An 18,959-nucleotide genomic window follows, 5' to 3' on the forward strand; every position below is an offset into this window, starting at 1 on the left:
TGGGTAACTACACGGGTCAATAATCTCCTGGGGACGTTTCAAAAGATTCAAAATAACTTTAACTAATTACAACCGTGTTCAATCGATACACTTCCAGTGAATTAATTCCAATTAACTGCAGTCCTGACCTCGAGTTTTTAGTTTACATTTCATCTGCAGACGGGCATAAAATTAATATAAAGTAAATATTTACTTGGAATTAAATTGAACGTGTCTTTGAAAGAAGTTATTATTTTTTTTCTTATAATTTCTACCAAATTACATACTGAAGTTCTTCAAAAGAAACATAGAAAATTACAAAGAAATCATAGACCCATAATATAAAGTATCATCTGTTTTTTTTTTCCACTCTGCTGATGTGTGGGTGAGGCAGCCTTCAGAGGGGCATGAGGGACCGGGTGATTTCATTGTGTATTATTGTGCAATTTAGTCATTTAGTGTTGTTCAAGGCACAGATAAAAACAAGCTACATAACTGAAGCTTTTCTTGGTTAAATACATGTTAACAATAAAACAACATTTAAAAAAAAGACAGAGTCAAATATTTGTTTTGTGATTTTAGTAAATGACAGCCCACATCTCACAATGTCCTATTCTTGTCTGCCCTAACTTTTCACTCTTCAAACAACCTCTCCTTCCTATCTTACTCTCCCGCCTTTTCCAAATTAAGCCCATTATTTCAACGAACCCCAATCTTCTTGTGATCATGTCAAATTTTCTTCTTCACTGTCCATAAAGCCAGAGCTGGTGTAAAAGGGAATTGCTGTAAAACATGTGTGCTGGACAAAGCCGCAGTGAGCCGGTCCCATTGATCAACTATTGTCGAACGGCAGAACAACAGTGTAGTCGTTAGGTGCGAGCGCAGCTCAAATGGTCAGCAGTGGAAGCAGTTTCATGTCCCAGGGCTCGGCTTTGTTTCTGCAGGGGTCGATAAATCGCTGGAGCTCGAGCAAGCCAGTGCACTTATTGTACCACGCCTGTCCATAAACCTTTCCCCCTTTCCTCCTTTAAACCTGGCTCTGCAGTTTCATTCCACAGACGCTCAGCGGATGCACAGGGAGGGTGTATGTGCGCTAATTAGGCTACCATATGAGCCGGAGCCTTTTTTTTTTCCCTCTGCATCTATAAGTTATTTTCACAACATTTACGTGTGAAATTGGCACACGCGATATGTTAAGGCGCCATGAGTAAAAATGAAGAGTGGATGTGCAACACGATAACCACACACTTATGTGTGTGAAGCAATTCAGTGGCGTGAGGTGGCAGAGCCGCGCCTAAAGAGAGATGAGGGAGGTGCAAACAGAGATTCTTAACGCTGTCCTACTCCTGCTGTGAAACCTCTTCCTCTCTCATCATCTAAAGGATGTATAAGAAAATACATCTATTTTGATCATGTGTCAAGAACCAAAAATTATCAATGACTTCTTATGTGTATTTATTACAGGGAAGAAGTACCCTTCAAATAATTTATACATGACTTAGTGGATTGAATCACGAGGAGTTTTCTTTTCTCAGTTATCAAAGAAATGAAATTATTAAATAGAGCTATCGTATGTATCAGGTAGGTTTCGAGTTGGTGTTGGTTGTTGTGTGTCGTAGGGGTTGTGTTGTCTATTGTGAGTCTTATTGCGTGTATGAATAATATGGATGTGTATTGGTTGATGATGAAAATTCATTCCTGATATAGCCCTAAATTCAGCTCTGTATCATTTCAGTAATTAGTCTTAGATTTAACCATAGATGCGCTTCCTTTCTTTATCAACTATTTCCTCTTTTTTCTCTTTTGCCTGATCTTCAAATTCTACGCTATATACATTCAGTTTTTATTTATCTTCTTGTTTTTCTTTGCCATGTGATGCTGTTCATCTGTTTTTATAATCCTACATGTGTATGGTCACACTATTGTCACTATCCCTTTACCTTTTCCTTTAATCTGCTCTATATATGCTATTTCTAATTTGCTTAACTGTTTACAACTAGTGACTGTTACAATGTAAATGAGTAAATACACGAAAAAATGAAAACTGTAAAAAACTCTTTAAATTTTCAGTTCAAACCAGTTTGCTGGCTGATCATCATATAGTAGAGGTCGTTTTAAAGGAGCTATTTATAAGTTTTGCTATTGCTACATAGCCGACGTCAGCATTAGCAGCTGTTTAGCTCGGCTCACGCACCAAACTTCATTCTTTTACTCACCAAGAGCTGTCTCCAGCTGTGGAGAGCAACTCTTTTTTTTTGCTTCTATTTCTACTACTTCTTTTCTTCTACTGAAGTTAGCATGCTAACCAGCTGGCACCAGCCAGGCCGAACTGTCTTGTCACTTTCAGATACCGAGTCACTGTAGCATCAAGTCTGCCCTTAAGATTCAGCGCTGCTCAGAGGACATAATATAACCTCCTGTTTTATAAATGCAATGACGGCTGAAGCTCTTGCCAAGTAAACAGCTTTAACGCTAACGTTGGCTATGTAGCAATAGCAAAACTTACAAATAGCTCTTTCAATCAATCAGCTTACATACGCGTCATAATAATCTTTACAAATAAAAGTACTAAATTTGAAGAGCCATTCATGAGCATTACACAAAGTCACATTAAAACATAACATAGCAGTGTAACAAAGTTTTAACAAAGAAAAAAAGAAAATCGCTTTCAAGGGAAGAACAGACTGTACATATGAGAGTGTACAACTGTAGGATTTAAAGGTTTATATCATTATCTAAACCCGTCAGCAAACTTCCTCCTCATCTGCTGTCTGTCTTGATGCTGAGCTGAGGTCGCTCGCACTCGACGACCCTGATCCCCAGAGCCAGCGACACACACTCAAACAGCAGGGATCAGTGATGTACTGCGGCGCGGAAGCGTGAACGGGTTGAAGGTTAGAGAGGGGTTAGCTGAGGACAGTAAAGATAAGAGGTAGGAAGGAGCGGGGGGGGGGTGGTGGGGTGAATAACAGGACAGAGGGTGACGCAGGCTTATACTGTAGATAAGCTGTGAGAGATACAAGGTCAGCCGCTATAGGACACACAAAGAGATGGGAACATTAGGTCTTGCATAAAGAAGATTAAGGTTTTCTAAATAAAGAGAGAAAACTGATCAACTTTTGTTTTTGAGTGACAGTTATGGCGGCGAATCATTCAAAGATGGAGAAGAGATGTAGAGTGAAGTTATAGACAAAATCAAATGAAAACTTGACTAAAATATAAATAGTCGCAGAAATTTCAGGACGGAAACAAAGTTTTCAATCACTAAAAATAGATTCTTCTTTCACTGCTTTGACTGATGTTCAATTCTAGCTTCTTTTTATGGATTTTCTCACCCAGGAGGACTACAATACACACCTTGAATGAAGTGTGCAAGGCCACCCCGGTCAATCGCCTGAGAAGCAAAACCGAGGGCAAAAAAAACAAACAAACAAACATGAAGCTAAGAAACAACTAAGAGCAAGCTTTAACTGTAAAAATGTCAAAGAAAAAGAAAAAAAATATTTAAATATTTATTTTGAAAAAGAGGACTCACTGTACCCTGCAAGATTTATGTTCTTTGATGGAGTCTGCAAGAAGATAGATATACGCGTGGATAAGTGATTGGATGTCTTATTGTTTTCTCTGTATGTGCAGATGAGCATGCGGATGTGTATCTTTGAGCGGAAAACAAAGCCTTACTTTCTGAGCAGGACCGTGAAGCTGACACGGTGACAGAGACGTGAACTGTTGAGGACTGATTACAGGGAACAGACATCAAAGTCACGATCGATGGGCTTCAACAGAACGTCAATGGACATGCCTGTGGCGATGTTGCCCAGAGATTTAACAGAGTGAGGAACTCTCCAGTCATTTAAAGCTCAATGGATGGCCTGATGGGGTATGTGTGCTTAAATGAATTGAGACCATGGGGTTATTGTTTAAGCGCTGAAAACTCCACCCTGAGGAACTAAGGCTGGAAAAGATCTTTCAAATTGCTATCTGAAACAATTTATTTGGCAATATCTTCTTTTATTATTTATTATATATTAGTTTCCTTTCTATAACAGTAGAGACAAGGGTGACAGGGAGACAGATGATGGGTGGAATTCAACAACCCTCATTCAAATGTGGCTTAATTCAAAAGATATATGGTGCAATTTGTTGCTTGTTGAAAATAAATTCAGTGAAGAAGAAGTGCACCTGCTACCTCTTTCTTTTATTTATTATAGCTTCAGACACATGACTCAAGCAAAGACCTTGAGGGTTTGCTGCTTCAAAGTTCACTTCAGGAGTCAAAGCACTTATTAGGATGTCACCTGGCTCAAAGCCCCAGCTGACCCAGAATGCAATCGGCGATCACCTGCTTGTGAGTACCGCTTCAAGAGAAAGTTTTACTTTGCTCATTTGGCCCTGACTGAGAATTCAAGGTTTGAAAATTCAGTGACATCTTTTCTTTAAACTTTAATTCATTCAAATTGAGAAAAGGCATCCCACTCGGTTTCATTTGATTCTCTCTTACTTTTTGATACCAGTTTTAACCTTGAAATGGTAGCTTAAAAGCATTTGCGCTATACATGACCGAGTCACGGTACAAGTAGACCTGGAGGGCATGAGCATTCTGTCTATATGGTACACTACTTCTGTGCGTGGCATGTTTGAATGCATTAGAGCTGTTTTCAGGCCTGTTCACAGTTGACAGGGGCTTTGAAGTGAGACAGAAGATGTCTGACAAGTCCTTGGACCTTTGAATGTAGCCGACCTTGCCCTAAGCAGTGTTACCAAGAAGCTGCGGAGACCCTTTAGAAGGGCCAACTGGGGTCAGTGAACATCCATGTTGAGTAAGTGCAATGCTTAATAGCACCGCCCTGTTCGTGTTAAATCATAGAGTACATGGCCTCGGACTGTGTCACGCATTTGTCATGTGCCCCGGAGCATATCTGTGAAGCCTGTAGCGGAAACAGTAAGAGACAGATGATTGCTGAAAGGTCCATTGAGCACAGTTTTAGATATTAACACTGAATATGCCTGATTGCCAATACCACTGAGAATCAACACCAAATTTTCATCCATAAACGCGCATGGTCAACTCCTAACACCCATCTCAAACCTTCTCATATGAAAACAGCGTATGTCAATTATAGCCTACAGTACTAGCTTAAGCAAGGAAGTTGTATGGTGACTGCAGCATGAAATAAAGGGGAAGTAAGAGTGCGGAACATGCAGTAAGGTAAGAGACTGAGAGCGGTATGTCTACCGCTGGTGCCTCCTAGGGTAGCGGCAAATGACCTACACTATATACTTGTTTATGCTTGAGGATTTGTTGGAAAAGAGACTTCAGATGGAAGTATTTGGTTGGTGGACACAACAGAGCAAAAAAAAAAAAAAATCAATCATGGCAAATGGTGGCGAATGTAACTTTTTTTTTTCTTTTTTTTTTTGCAAATCTAGACATTTTACATTTGTTCACAGAGAAGTTCTTCTTCTGTGGGTAACAGCAGCTGACAAAAACAATCTCACCACAGTAGTTGTGCTGGAGCTTTTGATCGTATCGACTGATCTTCCTCAGCAGATGGAGTTGTGATATGTGTGTGTGATACAGTCAAAGGCTTTACAGCTACAGAGTGGACCGTGTACATTTGTTGTTCTGAAGATAGTTCACACTTGTTTTAAGTTTGACTGATTATCAGGATAGTAGTGCAGAGTTAGGATCACTTCGGCCCAAATAACAGTACTATGGGATTCCTACAGTATGTTGACACATTCCCTACTGGCAATACAGGTCAGTTTACCATTTAACAACCTTAATCAATGTTTTCTCCTGAATGTCGGGATTTCAAATGACCTTACTTAATAAAAGTCGCTCTTCATTGATCCCCATACAGCTTTAATTAATTTCCCTCCACAGCAGGGTTAGAGGTCAGCGTAACCTCCGGCGTTGGAAACAATTCAAACTTTTTGCTCAAGGACATGTCCGCAGTCGGATGCTTGTCCTCCAGTTAGAGGACGTTAACTCCAACATCTATATATTCCTTTTGTGATAAAACTAGATTTCCAGCCATCTTGGTTCTGCTTTCTGCCCTACAGTTTGAGTCTGAACTTTAAATAATAAGTTTACTGTTTGATATTATGATTCCCGAATTTAAAGTAACCCGGGATTAGGAAATAAGCCTGATTGCCAAATGAGCATTGATTCTGACACCTCACAGCAAAATGGCCAGTGTGGACAGGCAGTGAATTATCCAGCAGTCAGCAGGTTGTGTTGTCTTTATTAATGGCAAGGGACCTGCTCTCTCTCTCTCTCTCTCTCTCTCTGTCGCTCTCCCTCTCTTTCTCTTCCTTTCATTTCCTGGCATGGCTCCTAATGGGCGCGCTCCATCAACTCATTACTCAGATGGATAAAATGGCTTTTTATGTGGCGCCGGTGAGCCACGAAGCTCCAAGCAGATTGAACAAATGAAGAGAAATCAGAGGCCCATTGCAGGCCTGATAAAGCGGTGTGACGGATTTTCTCAGCTTCACCATTATCTGAGAGAAATGACTACCCCTGCATACAATGTAGTATTCTGACTGAAGCATAGTGCCTATGATGTACTGCTGCATTGCTAGTGTACTACAGTACTGTTAGAGTGACAGATGGAAATGTGTTGTGGATTTGTTTGTGCCTTGCAAGATAACAGTGGCTAAAAGCTGCAACTAATTGCTTAAAAATGTAAATTGACTTTTAAATGAGCAGCAGCTGTTAATAGCCACCTCCATTTTAATACAGGCCGGCAAGGAAATGTGGAATACATTCATCCAAATGGTTTCTTTGACAACGATACTCTCGGGTGCCGTGGCTGTTCAAATGATAAATGGGAGAGGTACAAACGAGACACATACCTGATGCCTTTGATTTGTGCAATGCTGTGGTGGGAGATCCTCGACAGAGCGGAGATTACCTGAAACACACAAAAGGATTGTTGACTGTTTGTCACACAGAACTGTCAGCTACATTTTTTTCAACATCTTTAAGACCGCCTTCAATCCCTTTGACATATCATGATCGGAATAAGCAGTCAACGGCATGACTGTGTACTTCCGCCTCAACTGCGGTGAACCAATGACAGTCTCATAAAAAACGGACAGCCAGGGTTTCATACGTCACATACCTTAAGGAAACAATCCTGAAACCTTGTTAGTTACAAGCTAAAAAGCTAACAAACAAAATGAGAAAATAAAAGATGCTAGCCACGCTAACCGTTCTGATACGTCTGCTAGTCGCCAATTTTGGTGCACGAGACACTCCTCATCCGAGTCTGGGTCTGACTGAGGCTCAAACATGTGGCTGAATCTCTCCAGTGTTTCCTCCTCTAACCATCTTGATACGCACTGCTGTTTCACCAGACAACCTGGCACAAGCAGTGGTGGGGGGGGGGGGCGGGGCACAAGGCCTGATCCAGCGTTTCTTAATGAGGAAGTAAGAGTAGATCTGCTTCCAGCCCCTTTTCACAGTTTTTCCCCTTGTTTTACTTTCTATGTGGGAAAACCATGTTAAACAAAACATTAAATAACAACTGAGTATTTTTTTTTTTTTTTTTACATAGTTTAAAACATGTCTGGAGAGGAACTTAAATGTATGTCAATTTTATTTTGAAAATCATTTCACTTCACTTTTTGTTTCTCTTTATTTCTGGTTCATTCTACCTTTCTTGTTTGAAAGATAGCGTTATCATACTGTGATGCTGTATTATTCTGTATTACTCCCCTCAATACTTTAGCGACACAAATGCACATCAGACAAAACCAACAAAACTATGAAAACAGTGACAAATGTAATAAAAAGGATAAACTATAAAACTATAAAAGCAAGTAAAAAAAAAAAAAAGTCAGAGTCAACCATCAGCAACAAAAGCAACTACAAGTGACAAAAAGAGATGCAGTCACAGGCAACAATAAACTAGAAGTAAACATCAAACAAATCGTCAAAGGGAACAATCAAAAGTAATGAAAGCAACAGAGGAAGAGTCATTAACAAACTATACTGCATCTGCTGCCAGGTAAGAGAAATTCACTGTTCTCTGAGGGTGATTATCTAACATTACCGGCATGTTTCTTAGCAACCCCTCTCAGTCGTATTCAGCGCCACACAGGACTGTGTGTAAACATAATGTAGGCCACCATGTTAATGGTGTCATACAAAGACATGTGGTGCACAGTCACGCAGGGTGGGCACCGCTGTGGTTTGTTCACACACATGTAGTCACGAACTTGACCAATCGCCCTATTCTCCTTATTTTGCTTACTACCTTGTTGTCTATGTGGGCTAATCTCCATACTTTCCCTCTCTACTTTTTTTTTGTGTGTGTTAGTACAAGAAGGTTGAATGCGAGGACGCATTTAAGCTGATTTATCATGGGTTGTGAGTTACATGCAAGTGGGCTTATGGCTGAGGTCTACAGATGGCATGCTTGCTGGGTCTACAGAGGGTAGTTCAGGAAGATGAGGAAACCACCACCCCAAAACACACACACACACACACACACACACACACACACACACACACACACACACACACACACACACACAGAACAAAACACAAACCCTGTCTCCTACGCCTCATTATCCACTCCTGGGTGTATTTCCACTTGCAACACCGTGGCAGTGCCAGATGCCTCCTCGACAGGGAGGAGAAAATTGTTATCTCAACCCCTCTTCCTCGGCAGGTGTGTCATCTGCAGCCTCTCATCAAACTCCCTCTTCTCTAAACACACAATGCAGCATGTCACCGCTTGTGGTATTTAAAATTCAAGAAGAGCCCATGGTAATGGCTGTTGTGAAGAGAAGCCCACCACTTTAGGGACCCTGGAGTAACGCTGAAGTGGTGTTGACCAAAACCTCTCGCTCTCTCTATTCAAGTTGTTCTCATGTTTAACATAATCAGTTGTGGAGATTTTGGTGGTGGTGGTGGTGGGGGGGTTACATGGAGCACTGTTATGGAGTTCGAATGCATCGTAATCGTTTGCATCTAACCACTCTATTGGGGGAAACCTCGACGGCGCTATCGCTCGGCAGGATGATAAGGGGTTGTTTCTCTGTGTTGCTAAAGACCCGTGTAATAGGCATGTTCATGCTTAATGGTTCCAATATGAGCCCAGTCTACCATTACACACCTCCTTAACATATATTCTAACTGCACTCTGCAGGCAGGGACCAAAAAGAAAAGAAGGGGCAGACAAAGAAGGAGAAAAAAAAAAAAAACAGAAAAGGATGAGGAGAGGGGAGAAGAATGGGTTGCTAATTCAGCTCAGAGCCTCTGTTTAGTCAGTGGTTAGGGTGTTTAATAAATCACTGTAGATAAACCCTTTGTGATGCTGGGTGGCATGCTGCCCACCTGGCCATGCTGCAGGGAGGGATCACATATGGCACACTGTCCCAGCATCATTATTAGCTCTATTATATTGGTCTTATTAGCTTACATTGTCTTTGTGGAGGGGTAACAGACGACATCATTTGAACAGGGAACAGCGGAAAAGCCCACGTAAAAAAAAACATAGATTAATAGATAGATTCAGTATTTAGTAGCAATCCATTTTTAATGCGGGGTAGTGTGATCAGCTGTGGTCAGATCTGGCTAAACACAGCTGGCTTCAGCCAGGTTTTGTCAAGGTTCTAAGGATAGGGGAGCTGCTGGCTCGAAGCCAGAGAGGTCCAAAGCCTGCTTGGCCTGGGGAGACAAGACATGAGTGTGCCAGTGCTGTGCATGCTAGCGTGACTTCCACACATCACAGCGTAAAGTCTATTAATATTAAATTTCGGGTTTCCTTAACATTAAGCAGTTTGTTCTCATTTTTTAACTTCTTGTTAGCCTCACACGCCATAATGTGAAAAATATGTCTCAGTACTGGGAGCACTGGCAGTCCATGACTCCCTCTGGCTTTGGTAAGAAATGCTAATTTGCAATCTGTTTTCAGGACAGCTGCCGCAGTCAAAATTTCTTCTCACATTATGACGAGTGCATAAAATGACAGTAACATTTTTTTATCTAACTATGTAGAGCTACACTTTCACTGCAGACGAAGTAAATGTGAATACAGGGTTGATTTTATTTAACAACTTAAAGGTCCAATATTTGACTGGTGTTTTATTTGAAGTGTTGATATCCATAAGAAGATATATTTGTGGTTTTAAGAACCAAAAAACATATCTATGTAGTTTTACATCTCCTCTCTCAGGCTTCTCTCAGGAGCTCTAGTAACAACTGGTCAGTGAGTCAGTGAATGTGTTTGGATGCAATAAAAAATATAGCAGATCTCTGGTAAAACACTGAGAAGAAAATTTGGGGTTGGATGGTGGGTCCAGGTGGGCGGGGCTTGGGGTATGGCTGCACAAAGTTCCAGAAGTCCTGACAGCTTGTTTCAAGCTCAGTTTCTGAATACAGGCTGTGTGCATTTCTCTGTGGACTGAGCGCTTTGATACTTCCACAGAATTAATATAGAACCTAGACCTGATCTATAATGAAAAAAAGACATGGTAATCTCACTTTATACAATATGGGACCTTTAAAGAAATACTCCTCCAGAAATCTAGAAGTAGACTTTGGAATCTAGAGGCTCTAAGTGATACTCAAAAGATCTTCAGTTGTGTGTTCCTTTAAAAGAAATTTTTGGAGCTGATATCTTTTTTATTTGTCTCATAATGCCACTCCTCTTATTTTCCAACCTCTGCTCAAAGGTGGCCCGTCTGTCTGATTGTGTATTCCTCTCTCTGCCTGTGTTTCTGTTTCCCTCTCTGCCTCTAATACAGCCTCTTCACCCTCTTCTGATCCTTTGGTTCAGTCAAAGCCTTTGAGTCTCTACACATTATTAATTTCCCTCTCATCTCGTACTCCCCGGGGGGCCTTAACTCTGGGGCTAGCCAGAGAATAAAGCCTCTTTCACCCCTCTAGGAATATGCAAAAGACAAGTCACACGATAGAGTGAAAGCTTAGGTTCCTTAAGCCCCAAACCAATATCTTACCTTAATTACCACCCCACAGCCCCTGGCATGCCCTTACCCACATCTGACCCTTCCCTGTCAGTCAGGCCAGTGTAATTGAAGACACGTGTTCAGTCAGACAGCCTGACATGCAACATTTACAATCCATTTTAAGAGTTTGCATGCATGCGTGCGTGCGTGTGTGTGTGTGTGTGCGCGCGTACAGGGCAGGGGGAGCAGGGATATCTATGGATTAAGTGCAAGGCAAAGCCAAGTGTTTGCAAACACACGTTTCCCCTGGCAACCAGGGCTTGGCTGAATAATATGCCAGGTCATCAATTACAAATCAAATCAAACCTGCAGCCGCTATGCGATTAAAGCGCAGGAGGGCGGGGCTGTGATCTGATTAAGATCTGAAAACGTTCACAATGGGACTATTGACAGTCCATCACAAAACACAGCTGGCCGCCAATTCTCTTCATATCTGATGCACTGGTGACATGATTATACCTCGCAACCGCAAAATCAATGCGTGTGTTGGAAGTCATGCAACAAAGAGGCAGAATTAATAAAAAATTCATCACATTACTATTATGCCGTTTCCTCATTTCTCTCTCTGGGCTCCTTTCTGCAACAGCCAACTCCCTGATAGTGTGATATATTTATGAGGTATTCACACTTTGATAGGACAGCATTCCTCTGCTTATGCCATCCTGCCAAAGTGGTAGGCATTAGGCAAAAGGGGCATGGAGTGGGAGAGCTGAGAACAGATGGCTGAGAGGGAACCCTGCGTGCCCAACATCAATAATAGACAGACAGAGGAGGGACGGTTGAGCCTGTGTGTCTGTGTGTGTGTGTGTGTGTGTGTGTGTGTGTGTGTGTGTGTGTGTGTGTGTGTGTGTGTGTGTGTGTGTGTGTGTGTGTCCTGCTGTCCTACTGCCTCCGGGAGTTCCTGCCTTTTACAAACCTTCTCTTATTCTGTCTTTTTTTTTTTTTTTTTCTTTGGACTGAGATTCTATTTTCTCTCTCTCTTTCACAGTTTCTTTTCTGTATTATGAACAATTCACACACGAATATGTCCTCCAACACTTCTTCATACTTCACACGCCAAAGATTCAAAGATGCTCCCTTTGTAGAGGTGTGTGTACATACACATAAACTTCAACATGAACAGAAAGACTTTCCTTTTCGTTCATTCATTCATTCATTCATTCATTCATTCATTCATTCATCAGCCTGAAATCATACAGGGTCTCCCTAAAGATTTGTTTACTCTCGTTGACATAAGTGTGTGTAAAATGAAAAAAAAAGAAAATGAGAGCAGAACTGCTGCTGCTACAAGATAAACACACACACACCGCACACACACACACACACACACACACACACACACAAAAAGCTAAAATATTTAAAAGTACAACTCAAATGAAAAGAAGAAAAAAAGGAAAGGCAACAGACCAGCAATAAATGAATTTGAATGCAATAAAAACAATAATTAGGGAACAGCCTAGTTAACTTGGCCTGCAGCCATGCATTAAACACATAGTCAGCCAGAGAAATACGCTCATAGTGACAAACAACAACTCTATAGTCTACACAAAGAGGCAATACTATATATTAAATAAATGATATATGTCAAAAAAAAAGTATAAATACATTTCTGAAATAAGTAAATAAACCAACTAAATAAAATGTAACAAAACAAGCAAATGATTAAAAACAAAAAGAAACAAACACAAAAAACAGAACATCAAGCACTTCTACCGTCCTGAATAAAAACAGAAGTTAAAGGCACAACACAAACCCAGATCTCATGGGATGTGTTTTAGTGTACACAGGACGTCTCTAATGGGCTCTCCATGCGCACCTTGTGTATGACACACAGTGAGCGCTGTGCAACACACCTCATGAATGACTGTGATTAGTCTCCGGGCACCAGCTCATGTTTAAAGTTGCTGAATGCTATCAGGAGCCGGGGCCCGTGCAAATCCTGATCCTAAAGTCAGATTGGCACCTGTCACACTGCACTAAATCCCCTCAAAGCGGACCCGTCCAGCTGCTTGATTACAGGGGATTTCGGTGCGTATGTCCAAGCACACAAAGCCTCAGGGTTGGCCCAAGGGCCACAGAGAGTGCTGCCGCTGCTGCTGACCCAAAGACCCCATTTACCACCAGTGCCAGGCAAAATGGCTATAAGCCTACAGAGGGCATTCAGCCCACACACACAAACAAATGCACACGCACACACAAACACATACACATACACACACACACACAAAATGTACAGTGGTACTATGCCACTGATCAAAAATGTGGGTTAGCTTAACATAATGCAGATGCTGCTAGGATTTTAATCCTTTTCAGAAAAGTTGGGCAGATTTCCATGCATTTCCTACAACCGTCATTATGAATTATTGATGTGAATATGTGCTTACCAATCAATTTTGGAGCTTATTTAGCTTCAGGACCTTGAGCATTGATTTGATCTGAACCTGTGCTGCTTGAAGTAGAAAGGGCAAAAGTGGCTAATACGCGCAAACACCTGCCAATATGCTGCAGCCATGTCCATGACCTGTTCCATTTCACGCTGAATCACTATACATGGGCCTGCTCACTTAGGTGTGACTACGCCTGTGTGTTGCAGGGTGTCTGTACATGTACACACACACACACACACACACACACACACACACACACACACACACACACACACACACACAAGCACGCTCACAAAGCTGGAACATATTCACATGTATGAGCACATGTTTTCTTACACACAGGCATGTACACACAGATCAATGGCGCTCCAGCCTGTAGCAGCCTGCAGTATTGGTAAAGAGACAAGTCCTGGTAAGGATGGGGCTTAAAGGAGGTTGATCCAGGGTGTCTAAGGTCCAGATAAGGGGATGAAGGTGAGGTGAAAATGAGGAGGAGGAGGCAGCAAACGTACAAAGCAGCAAAAATACGTATAGTCATTGCCTTGTTAAATAGCTTGCCAAATAGTCAAAAAACGTTATTACTCTACAACTCTAAAATTCATCTGACGTGTATGAAACATCCTCAAACTAAAGCCCTTCATATGTGTGCAATGTGCTAGAGTACAGGGTCAAAACAACTAAAATGTAGCCGAGTGTTAATCATTTCTGACTGCACTTTAAAATGTAGAACAGCAGGAGCTGCCGTGGATTTACTCGCTCTGCGTGCAGCCCTTCTTTTCACCATGAACCGAGCTGAATGAGTTGGTTAAAAGGTTGACAGAAATGCTGCCTGAATAGCGACAACACGGAGCAGTGAATCCACTCTTAAGCTGTCTGAGCCACGCAGCATTAATAACCGCCCTTATAAATGAGCCCGGATCAAACAACAATGGCACAAAGAAGATGCTGCTACACTCAACGGTACAGTAACTGATCACTTGTAATTGTTGTGCTTACAGCTCTATCTGTTGCAAAGCCAGTCCATTCATAATGAATGAGGAGGCGATGTGCTGAGAGCTTCGCAGCACTGTTTGGGCTCCAGGCTGAGCGGGGAGGTGGGAGGTTTCGGGAGTGAGGGGGTGGCGTGAAGAGCTCAGGCTCAGGCATTTGGTGACTCAGCAGCAGGAGTCGGACAAAGCTCCTTCTACTGAGGAGCCTTGCTGAGCAGGCAAAAAATAAAGTTCTCTGTATGACAACTGTTGCAAGAAGAGATGTGGCTGGTTTTACTTGGTTTTGGCTTTGAAATGAGTAGTTGACTTATAAGCTATTTTTAGAGTTTTATACTTTAAAGGTCCCATATTTTACATATTATACATTTTATATAAGTTTTTTTATAAATTTTTTTTTATTTGTTTTATTTGAAGTTTTGATAAGAAGATATATTTGTGGTTTGAAGGACCAAAACCATGTCAATGTAGTTTTACATCTCCTCTCTCTGAGCCTCGCTTCTGATTGGCTGACTGCTTGAACAAATGAAAGTATACCAGATTTCAGGTAAACACCAAACCAAATCCTGAAAGGTTGGATGGTGGGTCCAGGTGGGCAGGGCTTGGGGCATGGCTGAGGGCGGTGACTGCTTTGTTGTGACATCACAAAGTTACAGAAGTCCTGACGGCTTGTTTTAAGGCTGAGTTTCTGAATACAGGCTGTGTGCATTTCTCTGTGAACTGAGCGCTTTGATACTTTCACTTTATAATATAGAACCTAGACCTGCTTTATAATCAAAAAAGACATGGGAATCTTACATTATACTGTACAATATGGAAAATTTTAGGTCAAATAATGATATTTGCTGGTTCCAGATTCAGCTTTTCCCTGTTTATATCATTAGATCTTGACCTGTTGCATTTGAAAACCTCACTTTGGTCTATGGGAACCTGTTAAGGGCATTTCTTTTTTGAGTAAAGAAACAACACAAAACAATGGCTACATTAATGAAGTCACTGCTTACCAGCCTGATTTACAGCAGGTTACACTGTATAAGTGATTATGAATGTAGCTGACGTGTGTGTGTGTGTGTGTGTGTGTGTGTGTGTGTGTGTGTGTGTGTGTGTGTGTGTATGTGTGCGTGTGTGTGCGCCCTCCCCGAGGATGTCAAAATAATTTCCTGAAGATTCTTTAGGTGAGAGTTCAGTGAAAGGTTAATAAAAAGCTTGGGTGTTGCTGTGATGTGATAAATGTGTGGCTGAAGGAGGCCTGGATCACTTGGAAGCCCAAAGGGTTAAATCAGAGAGGTGAGTAAATAAACCCCTGTTTCCCCTCTCACATTTTAGTCTGTCTCTTATAATCTCATCCTGCAGGCACACGACGCCTGACCGGCCAATGCAGGGAAGTCATGTTGTGGGTGAATGATGGCAACGGGACAAGTTTGCACTCAGCAAACCGTGGATGACGGCTGCATTTACACGTTTTTGGTTTTTTTTTTTTTTTTTTTTAATAAAACGGGTCTTTGAGGACACGGTGGCAGCTGACATAACAGCAAACACTGTAAACGAGTGATGTAGAATCACCCTCTCTCCCTGTAGATGAATTTTGAAGCCAAGGCGAGCCGACGCCTTTCACGAAAAGCACAGAGGCAGAACACAGTGCATGAAATTATCTCACAATGAGCTGAAAATGAAACTGTGATTGGAAGCGAAAGCTGGGCCAGAAGAAGAAAAAACAAAAACAAAAACAAAAACAAAATAACAAATGACTGAAATTCATCTGTAAGGGCAGAGTTTCATTACAAAGCCATTACACGGGGCGGATTATCAGTTCTGAAGCGTCTTTGGTCTTTGGCTGCACGTTACCCCCGCGGTTAGAAATGAGCCCAGATCAGACATGCAATCTGTCCTCTGCTGCTTCTCCAACAAAACAGCAGGTCAGTTTCTTGCACTCATTACTCACGATCTCAACACACTGCTGAGAAAAATCACACCACTCCTCCAAGTGTTGAAAGGCCTCCACGAAGACAAAAATAAAGGAGGAAATGAGAAAACGTGGATGTGTGCGTAGAATTGGAGTGTGTTTGTCTGGGGCTGCACGCTTATTTCAGTTGGCCCAGTTTTTTTTTTTTTTTTGCCTTCTTCCCAAACATGTGTTTGACATTTGCATGCTAGAATGACTATACCTCCTGCTGTGACGGAAATTTCTCAAGTGTCATGCCATGTTTCAAAGGCTTTCATCAGCTGTTTGAGGGCTATACGAAACCGTGCAACCTACTGGACGATCACTGACATTTCAATCGGCGGCACGTGCGAAGGCGCGTACGGGGCAATCTATGACAAACCGTGTCATTGAGGAAAATGCGTTATTGTCAGTCGTGGTTAAGTTGAGCCCCTGAAAATACTAACAGCTGTAGGAAACACGCTAACAGGCAGTCTTGTGCATTGAAGCAAAGTGTGTCAATTCGGTCTGAATCACACACAAAATCTGAGTAACTGGAATCCAAAATCTTTATAATGTGGTTTAGTGCTGAGAGGAAACCTGGATCTGAGGATTAGAGGCCGACCAATATATCGACAGGCTGGTATTATGGGCTGATATGAGGGCAGAGATACATCGGCACGTACTGTATGAAGGCAGATATGCAAAAAAAAAAAAAAAAACTTGCCATAAGCCACAGCCATAAATGCAAGGCGAGCAACCCGTGCATGAGAAGCCAGCTAAAAGCTAAAAGTGTGTCTTCTTTCTACATATGTATATGTGTGTGTGAGAGTGTCACATGCATCTGTTTCTGCTTATGTGCATTCATGTCCTGACAAAGACGTATTTGTACAAATATGTGTGCACAACTTACATCATGTCTGTGTTGGAATTTCCTGATGTTGCAGCATTTTTTTTTTTTTTTTTTTAGGCTTGTCAAACCTATAATCTGTTTTGTCTGCTCACTGTTTGCAGAGCAGTCCCGGTCAGGTTGCCACACAACAACTGACTGGCTCGTATCCCAACAGCTGCTCCCCTTCAGCCAGTCCATTAGTTATTACAGTCTTTTCCTGCTCATTTTTCAGCTGTGAGTACAGGCAGCAACATAAAATCCATTATGATGTTCGCACAGTTCAGACACATTTTTTTTTTCTCCTGAAATATCCGTCCATCTTAGTGTCATCATATGTAAACTCATTGAGCAGTATTGTGATTTTGTTTTTCATTTTAAAAAGGTCCCATGTTGTAAAAAGTAAGATGTCCATGTGTTTTTTGATTATACAGCTGGTCTACGTTCTATATTAATACTGTCAAAGTATCAAAGAGCTCAGTCCACAGAGAAAAGTATTCAGAGACTGATCCTTTAAACGACCCGTCAGGACTTCTGTAACTTTCTGATGTCACAATTAAGCAGTCACTGTCTCTGTCATGCCTCAAGCCCAGCCCACCCAGACCCACCATCTAACCTTGCAGGATTTGGTTTACCTGAAATTATTTGCTATATTTTTATTCGATCACTCAGAAAAGTGTCAGCCAAGAGAGGTTCAGAGCCTCGTCTCTTCCGATTGGCTCACCGACCTGTTGTTACCACAGCTCCAGAGAGGAGACTGAGAGAGGAGATGTAAAACTACATCACAAACATATCTTCCTATGGATCAACACTTTAAAATAAATATATAAGGGACCTTTAAGGTGCCTGTCTTTAAATGAATCTGAAGGGCTGTGCGTTTGGCTGCAGAGCTCTCACTTCCTCCACAATGTGCCCTTCAGCTCGTCTTTTTACTTTCATTATTGTAGACGGACATACTGTTTTCCCAAAAGACGGAACCTTGTGATCACGTGACTATTTCATCATTGGCGATACAGAAACACAAAGTAAGCGATCATTAGCAGAAGATAAGTTGCATCAGTTCCACTCCTCACCGGACAAAAAAGGCAGAAGAAGAAACATATGTTTGAATCGGCCTGAAAACGCCGGTGTCTGCTGAAGTCATTTTGACATTTAAACAGCATTTTCAGATTTATCCGCCCTAGTACATCAGAGATGATCCCTGACACAAAGCTGCTGGGGGCGTGTGGTGACACAAGGGTTTAAGGCTTTGAAGCAGGTTGTGGTGATAAGGGCAAACTGGGGATCATGGGAGGAAACGGGATTTCCCGTGATGTGTCTGGGGCTGGGCTGATGAGCCTAGTACTTCCACATAGTTCTTATCACACACACAGGCACCTAAGCCCGCGTGTGCATGAGTGTGTGTGTGTGTTTGTGTGAAACTTGGGCACATGATGGTCCAGTACATGTCAGTGCGACAGAGAGCACTGCGAGAATGAATGGGATTAGACCAACATGAGTAATCCAGCTGGCCTGTGGGAGGGTGGTGTGCCACCACCCCTGTGCTGGAGGAGATAAGGACGTTGGGGAAGGAGGGTGTAAACCCCTGCACCATGCACCCATCTGAATTCAGTATTTTAAAGGGGAACTTAATGATTTTACACATAAAAGTCAGTTTTCTTGCTATGATGTAATCAAGGGTTGACTCTAGCTGCTGGCTTGGGGACCACTACAAGTATTACAAACTTGCATTATACACTCAGGGCACTGATTTTAAAAGATATGGGTATGAAAAGATGCTGTTAGTTGCATTGTGGGAAATGGAGTTTGGG

The 18,959-nt window shown here is 41.9% G+C and overlaps 1 protein-coding gene across 12 annotated transcripts in view; it reads right to left on the reverse strand.

The window, feature by feature from the left end:
* Positions 1–18,959, reverse strand: part of vav2 (vav 2 guanine nucleotide exchange factor) — a 211,242-nt gene that overhangs the window by 52,370 nt on the left and 139,913 nt on the right. For all 12 annotated transcript variants that reach the window (XM_056403330.1, XM_056403326.1, XM_056403329.1 and 9 more), the window contains exon 3: positions 6,841–6,899. In XM_056403330.1, coding sequence (XP_056259305.1) covers positions 6,841–6,899 — 59 coding nt within the window. The remainder of the gene's footprint in view (positions 1–6,840; positions 6,900–18,959) is intronic.

Source organism: Seriola aureovittata, chromosome 18 (assembly GCF_021018895.1).
Source record: "Seriola aureovittata isolate HTS-2021-v1 ecotype China chromosome 18, ASM2101889v1, whole genome shotgun sequence".
Lineage (NCBI taxonomy): Eukaryota > Metazoa > Chordata > Actinopteri > Carangiformes > Carangidae > Seriola > Seriola aureovittata.